At 43.7% G+C, this 26,481-nt stretch overlaps 1 protein-coding gene across 1 annotated transcript in view; it reads right to left on the bottom strand.

Moving 5' to 3' along the window:
• The window catches only part of EFCAB6 (EF-hand calcium binding domain 6), a 338,133-nt gene that overhangs the window by 122,614 nt on the left and 189,038 nt on the right, over positions 1-26,481 (bottom strand). The window contains exons 19-20 of the mRNA XM_003419798.3: positions 11,455-11,551; positions 2,567-2,685 (exon numbers count right to left, since the gene is read on the bottom strand). Of these exons, the coding sequence (XP_003419846.2) occupies positions 2,567-2,685; positions 11,455-11,551 (216 nt within the window). The remainder of the gene's footprint in view (positions 1-2,566; positions 2,686-11,454; positions 11,552-26,481) is intronic.

Genomic DNA, 26,481 nt, shown 5'->3' with positions numbered 1-26,481 from the left:
CCCCTACGGTGGGTCCAGTGTCTCCTGGTCCACGGGATGTGGGCAGAGCAAGGGCCACAGCTCCTGGCCAGGCCCCAATAGAGCTGACATGATCCCTCATGCTCTCTCCCCTCTCTGCCAGGAAGACACAGAAGATCCAGGGGATGGAGTGATACCAGAATGATCCCCGAATGATCAAGAACAGAGCTCCCCTGACACCCACACTGCACCGGGACACCACTACTGGGGTAAGCCACTGAGATGTCAGTGGTGTTTGTTACTGTGGTTAGCCTGTGCTGACAATACTCACTCAGGCAAATGCCAAGGCCCAGCTTACAAGCACCCATCTCTGGAGCCTTTGTCCACCCCCTCAAGGACCCCTGAGCTGCAATGATTAATATACACCCATTTCTCATCCTAAGACCATGTGAGCATCTTAGGGGGACGAGCTCTTTATGATTTATTTGTCTTGGTCTCCCAGCCCAGCAAAGAACCCCACAACCAGGTGTTTAAGAAATGTTCATCAAGTGATCAAATGCAGAGAGGACTTGTTACATTTACTGTGTGGCTACTGCGTGCCAGGCACCATGTAAGCACTTTGCACATATTCATTAACCTAATCCACACAGCAACCCTAGGCGACAGGTGTGATTACAGTGCCATTGTGCAGGTGAGGAGAGTGAAGAGGTAACTTGATGGAGGCCACGGGGCTGTGAGTGGGAAGGCAGGAGTCAGGCCCCTGTGTCTGGCTGCCGAGCTTGCATCTTGCCCACTCACCATCCATGGTGGACAGAGTCTGTGACCAAGGCCAGCTAAACAAAAGGAAGCAAAATTCTGACCTCAAACAGTTTTCCATTTAATAATAATCTTAGTAAATGTACAAAGAAACTTTTGCCAGAAGTGACGGTGCACACCTCTGTCCAATGAGAATGGGAGCATGCTCTATTCTGCCCTTAGGAAGAGGACCAGGGTGCTCCTGCTCTCTACGTGGGAACCTGGTGGGGCACCTGACTCCCAATCTCTCATGCCTATGGCCAGCACCCAGCTCAAGGACCCAACCTGCCCACCCTGGTGGATCAATAGGCTCCCAATGGATCCTTCTCATCCAATCACTTCTATGAACTCTTCCTCAAACGACCCCAATCAAACTCATTGTTCCCAAATCCTGGGTTCATAATGCCTGAAAACAAAGGCATGGTGAGGTGACCTGGCCTGACTCTTCCTTTCTGGCCCAGGGAGCCCCATGCCACCACCAATAGAAGGCCCATTGTCTGGCCCATGGTTCAGGCAGTCCTTTTGACTCATAATGCTCTCTTTCCCCGTCTCGACTCCTTGAAGTTCTCCTTCAATGTCACTTCCACCATGTTGACTTCCCAATCCTCCATGGCCCCCAGTCCTCTTGCTTTTAATTCTCATGTCGCTTGACTTGTCATCTGCAGTGGCATTAAACATAGTCAGTACTCAACTCTAGCTCTTTCTGTGACTGCTTTCTGTCCCCTGACAAACTGTCAGCTCCCTGAAGACTGGGGCCATGGAGTCATCTTTGAATCATCCACAAGGTCCACACAGTGGTAGATCCGTACACCTCCCGGCCCTGTGGAGATCTTTTGATTACTCAGAGCCTCTAATTTAACCTACTGGAAAGAAAATGGATAGGGAGCCTAAATTGAGCCCGTGTTGGAATTGATCTAAAAAAAAAAAATAAATTTAAGGATTTTGTAAGAACTTCAAGTTGCTTTTCTAAATTAGACACAAAACAGCCCACTGAATTCTAAACTTGGCCAACATTTCAGCCTTCCACTTTGAAGAGACAAAAAGCTAAAAAATTTCACGAACTGTCTCACGAGCTTGCCTCCTGAGTGGACACATAATCAGGGTTTACTATCCTTGGGGGATGCAAGTGGCATTCATATATAAGGAAGAAGAAAGTAATTCAAAGATGGAGCTGGAGCTTGGAAATACACACTTTGTTAGCACCCCTTGAAACTCAGAGATCTACAGGGGGAATATCTTAACTGGGGGTCTAATTCAAAAACAGCTCACTCTAAAATACATTTTGAAAAATGTAACCAGCATTAGATACGATTTTTCATTTAAGAGACCCTTGGGAAGCAACTCCAAGTTGCCAAAGTTTGGTTATTTGCCTCCAACAAATTACTTATCTACAAAACAGTTGTGCAACTCTGATTTCCATCTCTGGGCAATGGGGAGAAACTGCTTTTTTCTTCGCCGACTGCATCTCTGCTGAGAGCGTTGTATTAGAGTTAAGTCTTTGGAGACTGACTTAGTTCTCAAAAAAGTAAAAGCGCTGGCTTGAACTAATGGTTTCTTGGAAATGCAAACCTCTCAAGTCTAGTGCTCTTGATGAGTGTTTACCCTGATTCTTCATACTCCTGAAGACCAGCCTGTTCACTAAGGCTGCTTTCTATGAGGAACAAGGAAACAGGACTGACAGAATCAAAAGAAAACCATCCCCCGCCTCCCACCTTACCCCTAAGTAGTAATGAAAGATTTGTGTTGAATTTGCTGCAACGAACTACCCAAGACCAGCAAAATGGGAAAGAGCCAGTCTTCAGAATTCACTTACCTCGTCCAAAGCTTTTCAAATTCTCTGGGTGTGAGGGGAATATCAAAGCCATAGAGAGCGTTCTTTATATCCCGTCGCCGAAGAATGCCATTGCCCTCACGGTCAGTTTCTATAAAATTCTACAAGATGAGAAGGTGGCATTTAGTAACATATGAAACATTTTTTTAAGGGTTTTCTCTTCCCGTCCATCCACTTAACTGCCTCCTCATCTGCGTTCCAGACATCCTTACCATCCCCATAGAGGAGACAACAGAAGAACATACAAACAGGCACTATGCGCTGGAAGGGGTGATTTCTGGGTAACAAGTGGCCTCTGCTGTGTGCTCCTGAGTCTTCTCCCGACCAAAAAGGTGAGATTAAACACTATTAGAAAGGAAAGTCAACCCAATTAACTGCGAATGAGGTGGTAGCCTCAGGTGCTTAAGGGTCAGTGGTTTGGGCCCGCTATCTGTCAGAGAGCATGTTATCAGGAGGGATCAGTCCCTGCAGAAGGACGTCATGCGTGGTACAGTAGAAGGTTAGCGAATAGGGGAAGACCCTCAATGACGTGGATTGACACAGTGGCTGCAACAATGGGCTCAAGCATAGCAACAACTGTGAGGATGGCGCAGGAACGGGCAGTGTTTTGTTCCGTTGTGCATGGGGTCGCTGTGACTTGGAACCAACACAACAGCACTTAACAACAACAGCATCGTGTCAGAGGGGAAATGAGGGATTTTATAATCCAGCTGTTATGCTGGATGCTAATGGTATCTGGGGAGTTGACAGGCATTGAAGAGGACCAAGGACTCTAATAATAGCTAACACGCAGGGTACTCAGCACTGTCTTACATTCTTTCCAAGTAATTGTTCACTGAGCCCTCCTCATAACAGCCCTGGAAGTAGACATAAAGAATATGCCCTGGGTTGGATAATGTCACCCCAGCAAAAATCCATATTCTTTTTGGAACCTCAGAATGTGTAGTTGGAGATAGGGTCACTGCAGATGTAATTTGTTAATTTAGGATGAGGTCCTACTAGAGTAGGGTGGGCTCTTAATCCAACATCAGGGGTGTCTTTATAAAAGGGGAGAAGAGACACACAGAGACAGCCACACACATGTACATAGATTAAAAAAAAAAAAGGTAATCTGATAAAAATAATCTCATGAGCAAATGTGAGGGCCAGTTTTATAGCATCTTTGTTTTGTAATTCTGTAATTACATCCCAGTGGGTTTTGGTTTTTTCGGTTAATTATGTCCTACAAGATTCAAGAATAAAAATGAATATACTTACAAATTTATGTTATCGGGCACGTAACATATAATGATGTAACGCACGATAACAGCAACAGGAAGGGGAGGCGCGGTATAGGGGTAGAGATTTTGCATGTTACTGAAGTTAACTAGTTGTATTTGAACTAGGTTGTTATAACTATAACATGTGAAATGTAACACTCCTGATAACCACCAGTTTTTCTACTTTTTAAACTCATATGGAGTTGCAAGGGCCCGAATAGTCAAAGCAATCTTGAAAAAGAAGAACAAACAGGAGGACTCACACTCCCCAATTCCAAGATATACCATAGAGCTACGATAGTCAACAACAGTCTTGTACTGGTATAAAAGTAGACATTTAGACCAACCGAATAGAATTCAGAGTCCAGAAATAAACCCATACATCTACAGTCGACTTATTTTTGGCAAGGGTACCAAAATCCCTTCTACGGGACCAGAACAGTCTTTTCAACAAACGTGCTCAGACAGCTGGATCTGCACACACAAAATAATGAAATGGAACCTAAACCTCATACCATACACAAAAATTAACTCAAAATGAATAAATGACTTAAATGTAAGAATAAAACAAAAACAATCTTAGAATAAGACACAGGGGTAATGTTTTGGGACCTAGTTTTCAACAATAGATTCTTAGATGAGACATCAAAAGCACAAGCAAAAAAAAAGATAAATTGTACTTCAACAAAATTAAAAACTTTTGTGCATCGAAGGACTTTACAAAAAAAGTGAAGAGAAAACCTATAGAATGGGAGAAAATATTTGGGAACCATTTATCTGATAAGGGTTTAATGACCAGAATATGTAAAGAACTTCTACAACTCAAGGATAAAAAGACAAACGACCCAATCGAAAATGGGCAAAGAACTTGAATAGGCATTCCACCAGAGAAGATAGACTAATGGCCGGTAAGTCCATAAAAGTCACCCAATGTCATTAGTCATTAAAAAAAAAAATTAGTCATTAGGGAACTACAAATCAAAGCCACAATGAGATACCACTTCACATTCAGCAGGATGGTAAGTCCATAAAAGTCGCCCAATGTCATTAGTCATTAGGGAAATACAAATCAAAGCCACAATGAGATACCACTTCACATTCAGCAGGATGGCTACTATCAGAGAAATGGAAAATAACAAGTGTTAGTGAGGATGTGGAGAAACTGGGACCCTTATCCTCTGGTAGAAATGTAAAATGGTGCAGCTGCTGTGGGAAAGGGTTTGGTGGTTTCTCAAGAAGTTAAACATAGAATTACCATAAACCAAAACCCAAACGTGTTGCCATCAAGTTGATTCCTTCTCATAGCGACCCTATAGGACAGAGTAGAACTGCCCCATACAGTTTCCAAGAAGTACTTGGTGGATTCGAACTGCTGACCTTTTGGTTAGCAGCTGTAGCTCTTAACCACTATGCCACCAGGGTTTCCTAGAATTACCACATGACCCAGCAGTTCCACTCCCAGGTATCTACCCAAAAGACTTGAAAGCAGGGACTCAAACAGACTTGTACATCAATGTTCATTGCAGCATTATTCACAAAAACTAAAAGGTAAAAACCCAAGTGTCACCATCAATAGATGAACAGATAAACAAAACGTGCTCTCTCCATAAAAAGAAATGAAGGTCTGATACATGCTGACATGGAAGAATCTTCAAAAACATTATGCTCAGTGAAATAAGTCAGTCACAAGAGGACAAACATATGACTCCACTTATATGGAATAGGTAAATGCATAGAGACCAAAGTTTATCAGTGGTTACTAGGGGCAGGTGGGAGGGAGAAAGAAGTCACTGCTTAAGGAACGCAGAGTTTCCATGATGATGATGGAAAAAAAAAAAAAAATGGAAAAGGATAGTGGTGATGGTAGCACAACATGGTGAATTGTACACGCAAAAATGGTTGAAATGGCAACTGTTTTGTTTCTATATTTTGCTGCAGTAAAAAAAATGTTGTTTCCAAACAAAGATCCAAATAGGTTTTTTCCTCCTTTGTAGAACTTGATGCACTAGTTGAAAAACGCTTGAAGAACAAGGTGGAGGAATGTGCCTGCCAGTGCTACTAAGATTTATTATTAAGTTAAAGTAAATAAAAAGATATGGTATTGGTGTTGGGACAGGCAAGCTGACCAATGGAAAAGAATAAGGAGCCCAGAAACACCCACGGACCATCACATAGGGCAGAGCAGATTAGTAGAGGAACAGACGGACTTCACAATAAATGGTGCTGGGACAACTGGGTGTCCAGATGAAAGAAAGTGAAATTGGAACCCTCCCTCACAACACATCTAAAAAGCCCATTCCAGATTTCAAGACCTAAGTATGAAAGGTGAAACCATAAGGCTCCTAAAGGAGAAAAGTAAGAGAATATCTTCATGGCTTTGAGTAGGACAGGACTTCTTAAACAAGAGCTGGAGGGAAATACTAATAAATTTGACTACATTAAAATTTATTAATATGAAGGAAGGGAACAGCAGAGAAAACAATGAAGTCTAATTTTATTTTTTTTCCCCCAAGGAAAGCATAAGTCAATGTGGTGTGCTGGATCTTAATAACTTCTGGAAGCATCTCTATCCAAGAAATAGCTCCTTTACTCTGGATCTTTGCATTAGCAGCCTCAGTGCCTCTTAAAATGAGATCTCTGTTACCCCAGTTATTCTAGTCTGTCCTATAGAGTCGCTATGAATCAGAATCGACTCAACCTCAACAGGTTTGGTTTTTTGGTTGATTTATAGGTAATTTAAGAGTTACAGCCCTCTGGGTGATGCAAACAGTTAAGGACTCTACCACTAGGCCAAAAGCTGATGGTCTGAACCCATGCAGGGCTCCTGGAAGACAGGCCTGGTGATCTGCTTCCAAAAGGTCCCAGCCTTGAAAACCCTATGGAGCAGTTCTACTCTGCGTACATAGGGTCATCATGAGCTGGAACTGACTTGATGGCACCTAACAACAACAACAAAGAGAACTTATTTTTATCAAGACATCATACGAAGATGGTGAGAACACAACAAAAACCGGGGGACGATCTTTGCTACTACAAAAGACTAGTATCCAGACTACTGTTTAAGAGTTCCTATTGATTGGTAGGAACTATGGAAGAGATCCATATTCAAGCCTATTCCCAAGAAAGGTGATCCAACTGAATGTGAAAATTATCGAACAATATCATTAATACCACACGCAAGCAAATTTTGCTGAAGATCATTCAAAAGTGGTTGCAGCAGTGCATTGACAGGGAACGGCCAGAAATTCAGGCCAGATTCAGAAGAGGATGTGGAACCAGGGATATCACTGCAGATGTCAGACGGACCCTGGCTGAAAGCAGAGAATACCAGAAAGATATTTACCTGTGTTTTATTGACTATGCAAAGGCATTCAACTGTGTGGGTCCTAACAAATTATGGATAACACTGCAAAGAATGGGAATTCCAGAACACTTAATTGTGTTCATGAGGACCTATACATAGATCAAGAGGCAGTCTTTCAAAGAGAACAAGTCAGGAAATGTGTGTCAGGGTTGTATCTGTTCACCATACCTATTCAATCTGTATGCTGGGCAAATAATCTGAGAAGCTGGACTATATGAAGAAGAACGGGGCATCAGGATTGGAAGAAGAGTCATTAACAACCTGTGTTATGCAGATGACATAACCTTGCTTGCTGAAAGTGAAGAGGACTGAAAGCTATTACTGATGATGATCAAAGACCACAGTCTCCAGTATGGATTTCACCTCAACATAAAGAAAACAAAAATCCTTACAACTGGTCCAATGAGCCACATCATGATAAACGGAGAAAAGATTGAAGTTGTCAAAGATTTGATTTTACTTGGATCCACAATCAACACCCATGGAAGCAGCAGTCAAGAAATCAAAAGACACATTGCCTTGGGCAAATCTGCTGCAAAAGACCTCTTTAAAGTGTTAAAAAGCCAAAAGTGCCACCTCAAGGACTAAGGCAGGCGCACTTGACCCGAGCCATGGTGCTTTCAATTGCCTCATAAGCATGTGAAATCTGGATAAGGAATAAGGAAGATCGAAGAAGAACTGACACCTTTGAGTTGTGGTGTTGGGGAAGAATACTGAATATACCACAGGCTGTCAAAAGAACGAACAAATCTGTCTTGGAAGAAGTACAGCCAGAATGCTCTTAGAAAGGAGGATGATGAGACTTTGTCTCACATACTTTGGACTTGTTATCAGGAGGGATCAGTCCGCGGAGAAAGACATCATGCCTGGTAAAGCGGAGGGTCAACGAAAAAGAGGAAGACCCTCAACGAGATAGACTGACACAGTGGGTACAACAATGGCCTCAAGCATAACAACAATCATGAGGATGGCGCAGGACCGGGCAGTGTTTCATTCTGTCGTAACATAGGGTCACTATGAGTCAGAACCAACTCTGACCTAACAGCACCTAACAGCAACAACATCTGTTTTTATAAATAATGCTTTATTGGGACACAGCCACATCCATTCATTTATGTATTGTCTATGGCTGCTTGTGTGCTGTCATGGTAGACTTGAGTGGTTGAGTCAGAAGGGACTCTCCAAGCCAGAGTATTTAGTATCTAGTCTTTTACAGGAGAACCGTGCCAACCCTTAGTCTAAGGTATTGACAATATTCTCTCCTTAATCCGGATAGCAGTTACATGGGTGAATACTTTAATATTATTTAAACCGTACATATACATTTTACATACTTCACTGTACTAAGTCGAAAGGATCCCAGAGAAGTCCCCTTAAACGCTTACAACTAAGGCCTGCTATGAGCTGGCCTCGTCTGCCTCAGCCCTGCCTTGCACTGGAAGCCACCCCCACCCAATCCCTTGGACACATCCAAGCTGGACTATTCGTGCTCCTACCAAGCTAGTCAGTCTGCCACTTCCATGGGTTGGTTCACCCCACCAACAGCCTCCTCATCCCCACCGTCCATTGTCAAATGCCTGCCCATCTTCTGAGGCTAACTCGTGCCTCCTTTCCTGACTCCTTCAACAGAAGTCACCTCTTCTTTTGGGCGCTCCCACTACACCCAAGCCAGGTATCTGCTGTAACACCTCCACTTCTTCATAGCGATCACTTGTGCTCAGGCCATAAGTCTCTAGTCCTCCCTGGACCACGGATCTCTTGGGGGCAGGGACTGTGTCTTTTTTGTCATTGTGTCTTTAGAACCTCACACTGTGCCTCCCACATAATTGGTTCATGATAAATGTTTGTTCAAGAAACACACGGACTTATTTTCCAAAATGAGCACAGGAAGCCGACTCCAGTGGGGTGGCTCCTCCGAGCTCCCGAGATTTCAGCTGGGGTTCATCCCTCTCTTAGCGTGGCTGCGCGGCCAGCCAGGCGACTCTGTTTGAAAATGACTAAATACCCGGATCTTCGCCCCAGTTCCATGCAGCTTCACTACAGAACACATCCCCCTGGATAGAAACAGGTTCTGTGTGGTAAGCACCCGATGCAAGTCTGAGAGGTGCGGGATGCAGCCAAGGGGAGATAAGGCCACACTCTCTCCTTACCTGTGAAGCTGTGGGCCACAGGTCAAGGGCAGGGCTGGGGAGTGCCTATCTCAGGATCTGTGTGTCATAGCACCCCCTGCAGATTTAGAATCAAGTCCAGTTCCCCAAATGCTTGACGTAAGACAGAACCAGCGGAGCGACAGAGCTGTCCACACGGTAATAACAAGACGCACAGGGCTGCTCAGTCTTGTGCAGGTGGGGTGCCTAATGCTCACTTCAGGACCAAGTGGGTAGGTGCGCTCCCTCCACACGTCCCTTGGGCCCTCTCCAGTCCCTTTATTCCAGATGGCCCTCTGCTTCTCCCCCTCCCATGTCTGCACCTGTGCAGTCCGGGAAGAGAAGGGGGTGCATGTGAGACCCCAGGTGCCGCTTTGGCAGCAGGGTGCTTCGGCCTCCAGTCCCTCTGAGCACCGTGAGGGTAACCTGGGGCTCTGCAGAGCATCAAGTAGAAGATGACTGAGCCACCGAGGGCACCGAGGCTGGAGACGTAGAGGTGGGAGGCTCTCGGGGGAGCAAGAGTCACAGAGAGGAGAGGAGGTCAGCCAGGGAGAGAAAACACAGCCCAGGAAGGTGGGCGGAGGGGAGAAGGCCCCAGAGAGCACAGTCCTGGGAAGGCCAGCATCTCCAGAGGGCAGAATTGGGTGCCTCATTAACAAAGACCCCTGCCCACTCACCGTTCTTGTCACCCTGCTCCGCCCCACTTCATTGATGGCTGCTGGACTGACCGCTTTGTGCTCTGTGAGGCAGGACCGAGCTGACTGTTGACTAGTGAATCCTTGGGTGCAAAGCCTGAGCGCAGTGCCAAGTGCTGAACAGATCAGGATGGGATGGGAGCTGGGAAGGGGCCTGGAATTGGCCCTGGGGGCCATGGGGACAGGTGCCTTAGAAGGGGGAGGGGAGGCTGCAGGGAGAAGGGGAAGAGGCTGAGAGTGTGGGCTGTCCTTGGGAGGGAGGAGGCTCTGGGCCAGCTGCGGAGAGGCCCAGATCTGCCCAGCTCCCCTGGTCCCAGAGGGCTGCCTGAGGACTGGCCTGGCCTCAAGCTTCAGGCTATGCCAGGGGCCCCAGTGCCGTCCCCATTCTACAGGACAGCGAGTCCATCCCACATCTCAGTCCCTGGCTCCTTCCAGCTCCCTTTGCAGCCCCTCTTCTCCCGCAGCCCCTCTTCTCCCGCAGCCCCTCTTCTCCCTCCGCCCCCAGCCTCTGTCCGGAAGTGGAATGGATGGTGCTGGGGAGATGCAGCCCTGGCACCCGACACGACTTGACAGCCAGAACGTCAAATCTGGTCCAGATGGCATGAACATAGACGGAAAAGGACTGGGGGAACCACGGTGGAGACGGTCTTCAAAATACCCTGAAAATACTTCCATGAGGCAGTTTTCAAGGTACTTTTAAAGTTATTGTATCCTCGTTGCACTATGAAATGCGGACCCCACATCCTAGATTTCCTGGGTGCAGCCAGTTCCACCCACTCGCCTCCATGTTCCCATAAGTGTAGCCTCATTGTCCCATAAGTGAAGCCTCTCCCTGATGCCAGGATCACAATTCACACGGCTGCAGGTAGACGGTATTGGCATTGTGTAATTTTGGCAAATTCTCTTTCAATAATTTTGGAAAGACAGGAGGAAACTGCACTTTAAAAATGCATGCTTCCAATTGTGTAAAATGAAGTACGACCGTATCTGTTGAGTCCATTCTGACTGACAGTGACCCTACAGGACAGAGCAGAACTACCCCACTGGGTTTCCAAGGAGCGGCTGGTAGATTCGAACTGCCGACCTTTTGGTTAGCAGCTGAGCTGTTAACCACTGTGCTACCAACAGTATCGTATATTTTTCACTTAAGATTTTAATTCCAACCCAACATGAAATAATGCCACGTATTTTTGTCCGTGGAACTCCTCCAATGACTTCTCTTTCTAGACAGCCATTGACTTTGAATGTGGGAATTTAGTTTGAGAAAGTATTTGCAGAATAAAAGGCGGTAGGAGAATTGTTTTCCCACCTCGGCGGCTGGGTCTAAACAGTTTGATCATCCCAGGGATCTTGAAACACCAAAATAGATTTTCTTGCCTTTTAAGGAAATAAATGTCTTTCTTACCTTCGACAAGTCTGGCCACCTGTTTGTCGCTTTAGTGACGAGATACTGATGAGCCTGCTCACAAGCTAGTTCTGAATCCGTAACCTTCTGTTTGGGTCTTGAAAGAAAAAAATTAAGAAATAATAAATAACTGCGTTTTAAATCTAAAGGGCTCATTAATCTCCCCAGGGGTTCCCCCAGCCCCCGTTTGTTTCAAAGTACCATTAGAGTCTGTTAGTTCACATCTGGTCTAACTTAATTCCCAAAATACAGTCAGATTTTCCCAGCTGCATGTTAGCGAAGTCTTCTTAAATTTCGTAAGTCCTGGTTTATTTTCAGATAAATGCTATTTGACATTTTTTTTTTTTTTTTTTTTTTTGCAGCTCACCGAACAAATAGGGCTCATTGATTCTCAGAGCGGAAAAAAACATGATATAACATTAAGTGTTTTAGGAAGAAAACAACTGAAAGCTCTTATTTCTGAATTGACAGGTTGGAGTGAAATACAGACTAAAGCAAAGAGTTCTGGAACGAGGGCGGGACACGGCTTACAGACTTTCCAGTCTCGGCTCATTTCCAAAGGTTGGGCTTGTAGGACTGAAAGATGATCAAATTTCTATTATATTTACTCTCAAATGATAGAAACTGAGGGCACTAAATAAAGACCCTGAGTTCGAGCACAGTGAAGTGGTGGATAGAGAAATTTGAGATGCCCCTGGATTTTCCCATTCACTAAAACAAACTGTTGCTGTTGTTGGGTGCCTTTGAGTCAATTCCTACTCACAGCAACCCAGTAGGGCAGAGTAGAGCTGCTCCATAGGGTTTCCTAGGCTGTAATCTTTAAGGAAGAAGATGCCAGGTTTTTCTCCTGCAGCGACGCTGGTGGGTTCGAACTGCCAACCTTTCCGTTAACAAGCGAGCACTTAACTGTTGCTCCACCAAAAAAAAAAAAAAAACCATTGCCCTTGAGTCAAATGTGACTCGTAGCAACCCTGTAGGACAGAGTGAACTGCTCTGTAGGGTTTCCAAGGAGCAGCTGGTTGATTCTAACTGCTGACCTTTGGTTAGCAGCCGAGCTCTTAACCACTGTACCACCCCACACACACATACACACACACACACCAGAGCTCCATGAAACAAACCAGGGGAAAATAAAAATGTTGGAAAACCCCACTGCTACTTCTTTCCCCAGAGCTGCCTTGCTCCCTCGGGTATCACTCCACTTTAAGGAACTCAAGCTTCTCTACACACAGATCTGCACCCAAAGTCTCTCCCCCTGCAGTTAGCAGAGCTCTCAAGGTCGTCCTCTGGCAGAGTGGACAGCACACAGGACCACGCCAATTGCCCCTGGACGAGGCCACATCTGTGCATCTGCTCAGAACCCCCACTTTTTCAAGTGCACATGTGAGTGATAAATGTGTCTTGCCTAACAGTGAATAAAGGGCACGTGACCGAGACTCCATAAGACCCTTGTATGAATTTCACCTCCAGGCACCCCAGAAAACCCAGGTGGGGAGACAGAAAACAAGCCCCACGTAAAGCTTTTTAATAAGTACTATTTGATTTTGCTTGTAAGGAACTTACATGTGAACCGCTAATGAAGAAAAAAATAAAAAATTCTAACATCACTTAGTATGCTGCCAGTTGAGAAAATGTTAAGAAATTTTGTTTGTCAAACCCTAGAAGTCAAAGCTTTCTGTCATTTACCCAAGACAGGCTTTGAACCTGGCCCTCTCCATGTGATACACCAGTCAGTCACACACTGGGGCCTCTAGGGTCATGCAGGCCACCACGAACGTGGTGACCAGGAGGTGCCGGGACTCTCAGTCACCAGATGTGCAGACCCCTCTTGAGTCTTCTTCACAGCAGTGCTGGTATCACCATCCCATTTTGCGGTAGGAAACGATGTTTTGGAGAGGTTCGGAACGTGCCAAAATCACACAGCTAGTTCTTGGGAATGCTGGCATTCAAACCCAAGTCTCTCTGATGCCACAGCCTAGATTTTCTCACTATCATTTTAATTAAAAATATTTTTCCTTTATTTTTTATGCTTAATATTTTTTTAATTTCGTTTTTATCTGGAGCTATATAGTTTTTGTAGCCTCCATGAACTTCACTCTTCATAGGAAGAGAGCCGTTAACTGTTACATTTTGCAATGGTGAGGGCTGCCTTTGGCTCATCCTGCTCTGAGGAGCCTCTTTCCATCCGAGGTCCCTGTTTCAGTTCAACAAGTGCAGACCATGGGCCCCGGCACTGAGGGAGCGCTGGTACCGTGCGAGATCCCGGGAGCTTAGGGCCTGCAGCTTCGGCCTCTCCGAGAAGGCCCTGTTGGGATGTTACACACTGTCACTCATGTTAAAACCAGACAGCAAGCCAGTTCAGTTACGAGAACCAGCAAATTATGGAGTAATCATTGCTACCCATGTGGCTTCTCATTTAAATTCTAAGAACTGTAACTGCTCTCAGACAGCTATCCTGGACCACACCTCAAATTCCTCGATGGCCAACAGTTGCCGGCACCTACTGGTCACTACGTTCACGGTGGCCAGCATGACCCTAGAAACCTCCACTGTGCTACTGACCCAGGTATCACATGGAGAGGGTCAAGTTCAAAGCAGCACTCTTGGGTGAATGACAGAAACCTTTGACTCCCAGGGTTTGGCAAACGAAATTTCTTGCATTTTCTTGAATGGCAGGGTCTGGGAACCAGCTGCAGAGTGGGCAGTGTCTCCTTACCCATCCTGTGTTGCCGCTTAAGTGGACTATCTTAGTCATCTAGTGCTGCTATAACAGAAGCAGCACAGTAGATGGCTTTAACAAACAGGACTTTATTCTCTCACAATCTAGGAAGCTAGAAGCTCAAATTCGGGGTGTCAGTGCTAGGAGAAAGCTTTATCTATCGGCTCTGGGGGAAAGTCCTTGTCATTAATATTCCCTTGGTTTAGGAGCTTCTCTGCACGGGGACCCTGGGTCCAAAGGACGTGCTCTGTTCCTGGCACTGCTTTCTTGGTAGTATGAGGTCCCCCTGTATCTCTGCTTGCGCCTCTCTTTCATATCTCAAAAAAGGTTGACTTAAGATAGAATCTAATCATGTAGACTGAGTCCTGCCTCATTAACATAACTTCCTCTAACCCTGCCTCATTAACATCACAGAGGCAGGATTTACCACACATAGGAAAATCACATCAGATGACAAAATGGTGGACAATCACATAGTACTGGGAACCATGGTCTAGCCAAGTTGACACACATTTTTTGGGGACACAATTCAATCCATGACGTGGAACAAATGAGGACTTGCCCGGTTTCCTTTTGTCTCCTGGCAGATGCCAGGTGGTGGGGCACACAGGTAAACCACTGCTGGCACACCTCCCTTTACTGAGAGCCTCGTTCTTTAAGTTCACCAGTTACCTCTCTATTGTCAAATTACGTGGTCTTTCTTGACTTCTCTGTTACATGTGACACTCTTAGCCATCCATCCTCTCTTCAATCAGCTTCATGACACTGTTCTTTACACGACATGATAGATATGCACACCTAACATGGGGCCCGGCAGGTGTACACCTCCAGTCCCTCCCCCTTCACTACCCCTTCTCGCTACTCCTACCCCAAAGTTTATTACTCCTCTGAGAGGTCATCCCTTCCCGTGTCTCCAACTACCATGTCGCTGCTGTTTACCCATAAAACTGTACCACTAGTACTCTAATCTCACCCGGGTTTTTTCGCTTCCATCTCTCTCCAACTGCCTACTGGACTTCACAGAATCATGGAATTTCCAGGGTGGAAAGGGATCCAAAGGTCAACCATCCAAAGGTCTCCTATCATGACCTTAACACCAAAGGTTTGGGAAGGCTGATGGGATTGTGCTGCATTTTCACAACTATTGTTTAAGAGGGCTGTACATCATAATGACATATATTCCTCTGCCTTCTCCTTTAGATGCCTCCTAAAGCCTACCAGCGCCAAGGGGTCTCACCTGGACATCCCCAGAAGTTCTCTCACAGAGGGAGACCTTGAGAGGCATGTGCTAGCTGAGTAAAGTCAACGCGTCCAAACTGATCTCAGTATCTAAACACATATCCAAACAGCCCTTTTACAAATGATTTCTTTTCTAGGCCATAAGGCTCAATCATTTCGTTAGTCATCTGTGCTCACGCCAGGGAGTCCTACTGGTTTTCCCATCCATTGCTCCCTTTTCCATTTTACATCACCGTTCCCTCTAGAGAGATCAGAAGGCTTTTCTAGGACCTATTTACATTGCTTCACTCCAAACACTTCCGATAGTTACTGATGTCCTCTCCTGCTGCCTGGCTCTTTAGGACCTTGACCACCAGTCACCCTCTATAGCAGTCGGTCACAAAAACACACTGAGCACTTACTATGCACTGCTGTAGCCCTGCAGACACAATAACAAACAGTGTAGACAGAGTCCACGTCCTCAAGGAGTTTACACTCTGATGGGGAGAAACATACTACAAACACATGGAAAACTGAATCGGGTAACTCCAGTGCTGGAAGTGACTGAGAAGGATGTGAGGGGGGCACCTTAGCTGGGAAAGCCGGGAAGCCTCTTTGAGACACAAGCGATAAGGAGGCGGCATGTGAACCTGTCAGGAACCGCGCTCCAGGCAGTGCTAGGGTCCTGAGATGGGCTTCCGATTCCAGTTAAGATGGAGTAGGAGCACGTCACCCCATCTCTCTCACTGATCACAACTAAAAAGCTGGGACAGGATACAAAATGTAACTCTCTGAAGATACTAAAAAGTGAATAATAGGAGGAAGATGGGGAGGAAAATAGAAACTTGAAGGATGGCTGATACAGTGGTAAGATTCATAGGTTTTTTTCCTCCCATATCTCCCAGCTTAGACTCGGAAATCCTGATTCTGGAATTGTGAAGTAGATGTAGACAGAAAAGCTCCAGGGGAAAGCCAAGAGGGGTACAAGCAATGTGGGGGGATTCCTTTTTTTCTCTTTTTAATCTCCCAGTCCAGATCCAAGGCCAGTCCAGTCACAAAACTGCACTTCCGTGGTGGTGGCAGCAATCCCCCAAAAAACCAAATCTGTTGCCGTCAAGTCGATTCCGACTAATAGTGACTCTATAGGATAGAGTAGAACTGCCCCATAGAGTTCCCAAGGAGCACCTGGTAGATTAGAACTACTGACCTTTTGATTAGCAGACGTAGCTCTTAACCACCAGGCCACCAGGGTTTCCTGTGGCAGCAACAGCAGCCGCCAAGTAGGTGCTTAAGACTCTGAGAGGAAATCTTCTCTCTGATCAGAAGGAGCCCGTGTGATCCATGTGTGTGGGTGATTCATGTTATTTTCTCCCTCTCTCTTTTCTCTCACCACTTTGCTCCTGGAGGCAGACCCAGTCATGGGAAGTACACAACAGTACCCAAAAATCAAACAAAACCCATTGCCGTCAAGTCGATTCCGACTCATAGCGACCCTACAGGGTAAAATCCAAGATTTTCTATCCAGAAGGCCAAGAAAGGGGACCCCAGGGGGCTGGAGAGTGTGAAGGTAAATCATAGAGAGGGGAGACATGAAAAAGAGACTCTCCAAATCTATGCAGACATCCCAGGCTTATCTTTGATCTGTACATGTGTGGAATAACACAAAAAAGCACAGCAAAGCTCTCAGACCTTAACTACCGTGTAGGCCACAGACTATTAACAGATACCAGACTGGCCTGGGTGGTGCACACACAGATCTGGCCTGAATTATGCTGTGATGTCTCTGAAAACCAAACTGACACCAAAACCACAGTTTACAGAAGGCAAATTGGGACTTACATTTAAAACTAAATTGGGTTGACTGTCTACTAAAAATAAAGAAATAAATCGACATTCTACAGAGGATTTTAACAGAACCCAGGGTGTCATAGCAGAACATTCAATACGTCCAGGATACAATCCAAAAATTACTTGATATACAAAGAACTAGGAAAATCTCAACAACTCTCAAGGCAAAAGACAATCAACGACACTAACCCCAGGATAATCCATATGTTGATATTATCAGACTTTAAGGAAGCTATTATAGGCATGACCCGTGAAGTAAGGGCGAACACCCTAGACATGAATGGAAAGATAAAATTTCTAAGCAAAGATACAGACGCTACAGTATATTAAGAAAAAGAACCAAATAGAAATTTTAGAACTAAAAAATACAACTGAAATAAAATTTTCAATGTATATGGCTAAGTGGTGGAATGGGAAAGGCAGGGGAAAGAGCCAGTAAACTTGAAAATAGATTAAGAGAAATAATTCAATCTGAACAAGAAAGGGAAAACTGAGAGAAAAAAGGACATAGTCTTATGGACCTGTGGTACAAAATAAAAAGGTCTAACATTCATGTCACTGGGATACCAAAAGGTAGGAGAAAAAGATTGGTATGGAAAATATATATTTGAAGAAATAATGGCTGAAAATTTCCTAAATTTGGTGAAAAACCTATATTTATATATTCAAGAAGCTCCGCAAACCCAAAAATGATAAACTCAAAGAAAACCATGCTCAAGCAGACCATAATCAAATTGTTGAAAACCAAGAATAAAGAAAAAATCTTGAAAGCAGCCTGAGAAAAATGACACATTACACATAGGGGAAAAACTATCTGAATGGCTTCAGATATCTCATCAGAAACCATGGAAGCCAGAAGACACTGAAGCAACATTTTTACAGTGCTGAAACAAAAGAATGGTCAAACCAGAATTCTATATCCAGCAAAAACATCCTTTAGGAATGAAGGAGAAATAAAGATATTCTTATAAAAGAAAACTAAGAATATTTGTGTCCCATAAACCTTCTCTAAAAGACAACTAAGTTCTTCAGCAGAAGGAAAATGATAAGAGAGAAACTTGGTACTTCAGAAAATAAAGGAAGAGCAGCAGAAATGACAAATATCTGGGTAACTAAAACATACTATTTTTCATTGGATTGGGGGTACCTGTGTCCTTTATTATAGACTCATAGGATTTAAGAGTCCTGATCCACCCTGCAGGTTAGCTGGGCAGTCTTGCCACATCACAGGTGAGAAAACCATGTTGGCCCATAGGAATTAAGTGCCTTGTCCAAGGTGACAGAGTTAATTTGGAGATGGAAGTGTCTGAACCAGAGCTTAGGTCTCCTGATCCCCTGACCACACCTCATCTCTGCTCTGGGCTGCCTCAGTCAGTTGTGAAAACAGGGAAGGGTTGGGGAAAGGCAGTCTCCTGGGTCAAAGCTTGGGTAAGACTTTCCTTGCTTTCAAGGCCCTGGGCCAGGACTAACTCCCCAGTGTCTCCAAGTCAGCATCAGGGTCTGTGTAAGGCCCAGGCCTGCCTCTAGAGTTCTGTCTGCCCCACAGTCTGCTCGCCAAGCCTCAAAGAGTCACTTCTTAGAACTCATGCAGGAAGATCAAACTTGGCCCCTTCTCGGCTGAGCAGAGGGTCTCAGCCTTGATCCCACCTGTGCTCTGGAGTCCCTTACCTCTCCCCACACAGGACTTGGATGTAATTATTCACTGAACATATTTATTAAGCACCTGCTCTAAGTGAATACCTAAGAATTCGGCAGTAAAATAGGACAAACTCATAGAATTGAGAGTCTGGTGGGGAAGTCAGACCCAGATGATGACATGTGAGATGAATGTTAGGAAAGAGGGTACAGGGGTAACTGCCCTTCAATCCTGGGGAGAATCCTGGAGAAGCCTTTGCAAAACCTAAAATAGAAAGGTCTGGGGGCTGTTGGAGCTGGTGTGGGCTCCCCGTGGCTCCTTAGTGACCCATAATCAAGGGCCCAAAGTGCTGCCCCCTACAGCAGCTTGAGAGGGTAAGGCATGAAGGGGGTGGGGAAATTGCCAGGTTGGGCTAGTTCACTGGTCTCACCCAGTTCAGGAGCAAGACTAGTCGGCCATGACTGGCTGATCTTCAGCCTAAGAAGCTGCTTCAAACGTACAGGCCTCCATGAAGTTTAAACCCCAGTAAAACATTCCTTCCTGTAAATGTAAAATCCCACTCTTCCCTCCTCTGCCTTTTTTTTTTTTTTTTTTTCCTTTCTGAGACCATTGGGTTCACAGCTGCATGACCCCATGCCTTCTCACTGCCTCTCCTCTCCAGGCAGGCTGCGACCTTTGAGCAAGGTAAAGCCTTCCTGAGTACCCATCACATTCAGTGTACCTGTTCCTCCCTCAGAGAGAAAGGCAGAAACATCCAGACTTATTTCAGGGGATTCTGCAGCTTACAAGCCCGCAGGAAGCCTCCTTAAGGAAGGAGAGCAAGCCGGTGTGTTTCCAGCTTCTAGAAAGGGTGGGAAAAAGGGTTCTCATTGGATGGGGGGTACCTTGGGAAACCCCACCAATTCCTTTACCTTTTCTTAGAACTCAACCCTTGAGGGAAAGGGTCTCAAGAGTATTCCTTGGAAAGGGGGTCTGCATGAATTTCAGGTTGTGGCTATTGGCTCTAGGATGCTTACTTCTCCAGCTGAGGGCTCAGTTTCTTGGCACTTCGGCTATCTTATTTCTGAGAGACCAAATCTATCTGTAACGTAACTAGTAACTTGGAGACTGCCAATTACAGCTTTGTCCCTATGGCTCAAAAGGAAGAAGTCTGTCAGGCAAATTCAGGTAGATAAAGTGTGTGTGTGTGTATGTGTGTGTGTGTGTGTGTATACACATGTGAGTGTGTGTGGTGTCAGATATCATCTCTAAACCAAAAAAAAAAAACCCTTTGCCATCAAGTTGATTCTGACTTATAGCAACACTATAGGACAGAGCAGAACTGCCCCATAGGGTTTCCAAGGAGCACCTGGTGGATTTGAACTGCTGACCTTTTGGTTGGCAGCCATTGCACTTAACCACTATGCCACCAGGGTTTCCATCATCTCTACAGATGGGAAATAAACCAAACTGAAAAAAATATATATATACTATTTTTCTCAGAGTTTCAATATATGTGAAGCAAAAACTAATAGGACTGAAAGGAGAAATAGATAAGTTCAAAACTACTGTTGGAGACATGAGCATTCCTCCTTAAGTAATTGATAGAACAAGTAGACAGATAATAAGCAAAAATGCAGAAGACTTGAAGAACACTATCAACCAACTTGACCTGACTGGCATTTATAGAACAGTCCACCCAACAACAGAATACACATTCTTTTCAAGTACACAAGACAGACCATGTCTAGGGTCACAAAACAAACTTTAACAAATTTAAAGAATTAAAATCATACAAAGTGTGTTGTCGGACCAGAAGAAAATTAAATTAGGAATCAATAACAGAACGATATTTGGAAAACACACAGTATTTTGAAATTGAAGCAACACAATTCTAAATAATCCATGGGTCTAAGAGGAAGACTCAAGGGAAATTAGAAAATATTTTTAACTAAATGAAAATAAAGACTTCAACAGATACAAATTTGTGGAATGCAGGTAAATCAGGGTCTAGTGGGAAATTTATAGCCTTAAGTGCTTATACTAGAAAAGAAAGGATGAAAAATATCTGAGTTTCCAACCTAATAAAATAGAAAAAGAGCAAACTAAACTTGAAGCAAACAGAAAGAAGAAAATAATAAAGATAAGAGCAGAAATCAATGAAATTGAAAACAGAAAAACAGCTAAAAATCAATGAAACCAAAAGCTGGTTGTTTGAAAAGATCAATGAAAATTACAAACCTTTAGCTAAACTGATCAAGATAAAAACAGAGAAAACACCAATTACCAACATCAGGAATGAAGAAAAGGATATCACTGAAGACCCCACAGACATTAAAAGAATAACAAGAAATACTATGAACAACTTTATTCTCACGAATTTGACAACTGAGATGAAATGAACCAATTTCTTACAAGACACGAATTACCAAAACTGAGTCAAGAAGAAATAGAAAACGTGAATGGTCCTGAGCCGTTGCTGTCAAGTCGTTTCTGACTCATAGCGACCCTACAGGATAGAGTAGAACTGCCCCACAGAGTTTCCAATGGTCCTATAACTATTAAATTAATTGAATTTATAGTTAAAAATCTCCCAGCAAAGAAAACTCCAGAGCCTGATGGTTTTATTGTTGAATTCCATCAAGTATTTAAGGAAAAAAATAATACGGATTCTAAACAATGCAGAAAATAGAACAAGGAAGACTTCCCAACTAAATAAACTCTATGAGGCCAGAATTAACCTGATAATGGACCTAGGGTTGGTATTCACGACTTTTATTCTTTCTTAGAGGTCTTCCAAAAAACAGGAAAAAAAAATTATTTTCTTAATAGAATAAAACTCATTCTATCTTAGAATTGGATTCTTTTATATATCTATGATACATTATGGAGTCTTAATGATCTTGATCTTAATTTTATTATATTTCATTATCCTAGGAAACACTTAATCATTACTCGTTAATTGTTCCCAACTGTTATGTATGGAATTGTATACCCCCAAAAAATGTGTCAACTTGGCTAGTCCATGATTCCCAGTATTGTGTAGTTGACCACGATTTTGACATCTGATGTGATTTTCCTATGTGTTGTGAATCCGACCTCTATCCCCCACGCATCTGTCAGTTTGTTGTACTCTGGAGGCTTGCATGTTGCTGTGATGCTGGAAGCTACGCCACTGGTATTCAAATACCAGCAGAGTCACCCATGGCAGGTTTCAGCTGAGCTTCCAGACTAAGACAGACTAGGAAGAAGGACCTGGCAGTCTACTTCTGAAAAGAATTAGCCAGTGAAAACCTTATGAATAGCAGCAGAACATTGTCTGACATAGTGCTGGAAGATGAGCTCCTCAGGCACTCAAAAGATGACTAGGGAAGAGCTGCAACCTCAAAGTAGAGGTGACCTTAATGATGTGGATGGAATAAAGCTTTCAGGACCTTCATTTGCTGATGTAGCATGACTCAAAATGAGAAGAAAACAGCTGCAAACATCCATTAATAATTGGAAACTGGAATGCATGAAGTGTGAATCTAGGAAAATTGGAAATCATCAAAAATGAAATGGAACCATAAAGATTGATATCCTAGTCATTAATGAGCTGACATGGACTGGCACTGGTCATTTTGAATCAATCATATAGTCTACAAGCCAGGAATGACAATTTGAAGAGGAATGGTGTTGCCTTCATCATCAAAGAGAACATTTCAAGATCTATCCTGAAGTACAACACTGTCAGTGATAGGATAATATTCATATGCCTACAAGGAAGACCAGTTAATATGACTACTATTCAAACTTATCCACCAACCACTAAGGCCAAAGAGGAAGATATAGAAGATTTTTACCGACATCTGCAGTCTGAAATTGATTAAGCATGCAATCAGGATTCACTGGTAATTACTGGTGATGGGAATGCAAAAGTTGGAAACAAAGAAGAAGGCTCTGTAGTTGGAAAATATGGCTTTGGTAACAGAAACAATGCAGGAGATCACATGACAGAATTTTGCAAGACCAATGACTTCTTCGTTGCAAATACCTCTATTTTTGCCAACATAAATGGTGACTATACATCTGAACCTCTCCAGATTGAATACACAGGAATCAGATGGACTACATCTGTGAAAGAGACGATGGAAAAGCTCAATATCATCAGTCAGAACAAGGCCAGGGGCCAACTGCAGATCAAACCATCATACACAAGCTCAAGGTGAGACTGAAGAAAATTAGAACAAGTCAACAAGAGCCGAAGTTCGACCTCAAGTATATCCGACCTGAATTTAGAGACTATCTCAAGAATAGATCTGACACGTTGAACACTAATGACCAAAGAACAGATGAGTTATAGAATGACATCAAGGACATCATACATGAAGAAAGCAAGAGGTCCTTAAAAATACAGGAGAGAAGGAAAAGACCTAAATGGATGTCAGAAGAGACTCTGAAACCTGCTTTTGAACGTCGAGTAGCTAAAGCAAAAGGAAAAAATGATGAAGTAAAAGAGCGGAACAGAAGATTTCAAGGAGGGGGGCTCGAGAAGACAAAGTAAAGTATTACGATGACATGTGTAAGGACCTGGAGATAGAAAACCAAAAGGGAAGAATGAACTCAGCATTTCTCAAGCTGAAAGAACTGAAGAAAAACTCAAGCCTTCAGTTGTAATACTGAAGGGTTCTACAGGGAAAATATTAAATGACGCGGGAAGCATCAAAAGAAGATGGAAAGAATACACAGTGTCACTAGTCACTATACCAAGAAGATTTGTCAACGTTCAACAATTTCAGGAGGTAACGTATGATCAGGAACCAATGGTACTAAAGGAAGAAGTTCAAGCTGCGCTGAAGGCACTGGCAAAAAACAAGGCTCTGGGAAAAGATGGAATACCAATTGAGATGTTTCAACAAACGGAATGCAGCACTGGAAGCACTGTTTCGGCTCTGCCAGGAAATTTGGACGACAGCTACCTGGCCAACTGACTGGAAGAGATCCATATTTATGCCCATACCCAAGAAAGGTGATCCAGCCGAATGAGGAAATTATTGAACGATATCATTAATATCACACACAAGCAAAATTATGCTGAAGATCATTCAAAAACAGCTGCAGCAGTATATTGACAGGGAACCGCCAGAAATTCAGGCTGGCTTCAGAAGAGGACATGGAACCAGGGATATCATTGCTGATGTCAGATGGATCCTGGCTGAAAGCAGAGAATACCAGAAGGATGTTTACCTGTGTTTTATTGACTATACAAAGGCATTCAACTCTGTGGATCATAACAAATTATGGATAACATTGAGAAGAATGGGAGTTCTGGAACACTTAATTGTGCTCATGAGGAACCTGTACATGGATTAAAAGGCAGCCGTTCAAACAGAACAAGAGGATACTTCATGGTTTAAAGTCAGAAAAGGTGTGCGCCAGGGTTGTATCCTTTCACCATACCTATTCAATCTGTATGCTGAGCACATAATCCGAGAAGCTGGACTATATGAAGAAGAATGGGGCATCAGGATTGGAGGAAGACTCATTAACAACTTGTGTTATGCAGATGACACAGCCTTGCTTGCTGAAAGAGGACTTGAAGCACTTACCGATGAAAATCAAAGACTACAGCCTTCAGTACGGATTAAAACTCAACATAAAGAAAACAAAAATCCTCACAACTGTATCAACAAGCCAGATAATGACAAATGGAGAAAAGATTCAGGTTGTCAAGAATTTCATTTTACCTGGATCCACAATCAACTCCCACGGAAGCAGCAGTCAAGAAATACAAAGACGTACCGCAGTGGGCAAATCTGCTGCAAAAGACCTCTTTAAAGTGTTGAAAAGCAAAGATGTCACCTTGAGGACTAAGGTGCACCTGACCCAAGCCATGGCGTTTTGAATCGCCTCATATGCATGCGAAAGCTGGACAATGAATAAGGAAGAGCGAAGAAGAATGGATGCCCTTGAATTGTGGTGTTGGCAGAGAATATTGAATATACCGTGGACTGCCAAAGAGTGAACAAATCTGTCTTGGAGGAAGTACAGTCAGAATGCTCCTTAGAAGCAAGGATGGTGAGACTTTGTCTCACGTACTCTGGACATGTTATCAGGAGAGACCAGTCCCTGGAGAAGGACGCCATGCTTGGCAAAGTAGAAGATCAGCGAAAAAGAGGAAGACCCTCAACGAGATGGACTGACACAGTGCCTGCAACAACAAGCTTCAAGCATAGCAACAATTTTAAGGATGGCTCAGGACAGGGCAGTGTTTCATTGTGCTGTGCATAGGGTTGCAATGAGTTGGAACCAACTCAACGGCACCTAACAACAACAACAACATGATGTTAATGAGGCAGGAGTTGAGGCAATTAAGTTAATGAAGCAAGACTCAATCTATAAGATTAGTTTGCGTCTTAAATCTACCTCTTTTGAGATATAAAAGAGAGAAGTGAGCAGACAGACAGGAGAACCTCCTACCGCCAATAAAGCAGCGCTGGGAGCAGATCCTGTCCTTTGGACCCGGGATTCCTAAGCAGAGAAGCTCCTAAACCAAGGGAAGGTTAATGACAAGGACCTTCCCCCAGAGCCGACACAGAGAGAAAGCCTTCCCCTGCAACTGGCACCCTGAATTCAGACTCCTAGCCTCCTAGGCTGTAAGAGAAAAAATATCTCTTTGTTAAAGCCGTCCACTTGTGGTATTTCTGTTATAGCAGCACGTGATAACCAAGACACCAACTATGCTAAAAAAATTAATTAAAAAAGGCTAAAGTAATAAAACAAAAATAAGATGGAATCGCCTAGCAGAATGATGAAATCCTGAAATTGATCACCACTGTGATGCTATCCTTGAGTATTCTTACTGCACTGCCCAAAGTATTACAGTATCTTTCAAGAAGTTATAAAACTAGATAGTGAAGCCATATCTGCAGACTCCTTCAGCTTTCACTGAACAGTGGAAAATTCAGAATTCTTATTTTATGCCCAAGTAGCAAAGGGAGGAAAATTGACAGAGGAGGTTGTTTCAGAATTATTAACTGAATCAGAAGATGAATGCAGATAAAGAATAACTAGATTCCAAGGATGATGATGAAATTGGTTGTCGAAGCCACATCTCAATCTGTGAGTCTTTAGAGGGCAACATCCCAGATACATTTTCTCAAACTCAAGAACTGATGAGTATTTCAGGGAAAAAAGAAACTCTGTGTTTTCACTCAGTTTGCCATTCAACAGGAAAGATCTGATCAGGCAATACTTTCTGACAAGAGCCTTGACCGTCTAATTTTGCTTAAAGGACACATGACGGGACAGCATTCTTTGATCTTTTCTGATGTTCGTGCATGAAAATGTACTAATTACGGTTTTTAACTGGGTAAATGGTCAAGGCAAGTGTGTTTTTAACAAGGTGACTGGAAGGGAATAGATGGTGTAGAAATCAAGCGAGTCATTGTACTTATTACTCTAATTGGTATTTACAAATTTAAAAATGAAAAAGTTCTGCAGTTATGAAGCAAACAAATGGCCGCCCTGTCTTCAACAAAATTATGAGCCCTCGCAGTTTTAAAAAGTACTGCATGTCAATGACGCAAGAGCAAAGTGAATGCCCAGAGGGCAGAGGAGCCCAGCAGGGAGGGCAGGAAGGCTTTGA

Source organism: Loxodonta africana, chromosome 4 (genome assembly GCF_030014295.1).
Source record: "Loxodonta africana isolate mLoxAfr1 chromosome 4, mLoxAfr1.hap2, whole genome shotgun sequence".
Classification (NCBI taxonomy): Eukaryota; Metazoa; Chordata; class Mammalia; order Proboscidea; family Elephantidae; genus Loxodonta; species Loxodonta africana.
Note: the sequence above shows the minus strand (reverse complement) of the source record. Positions and strands in the feature narration are given on the sequence as shown.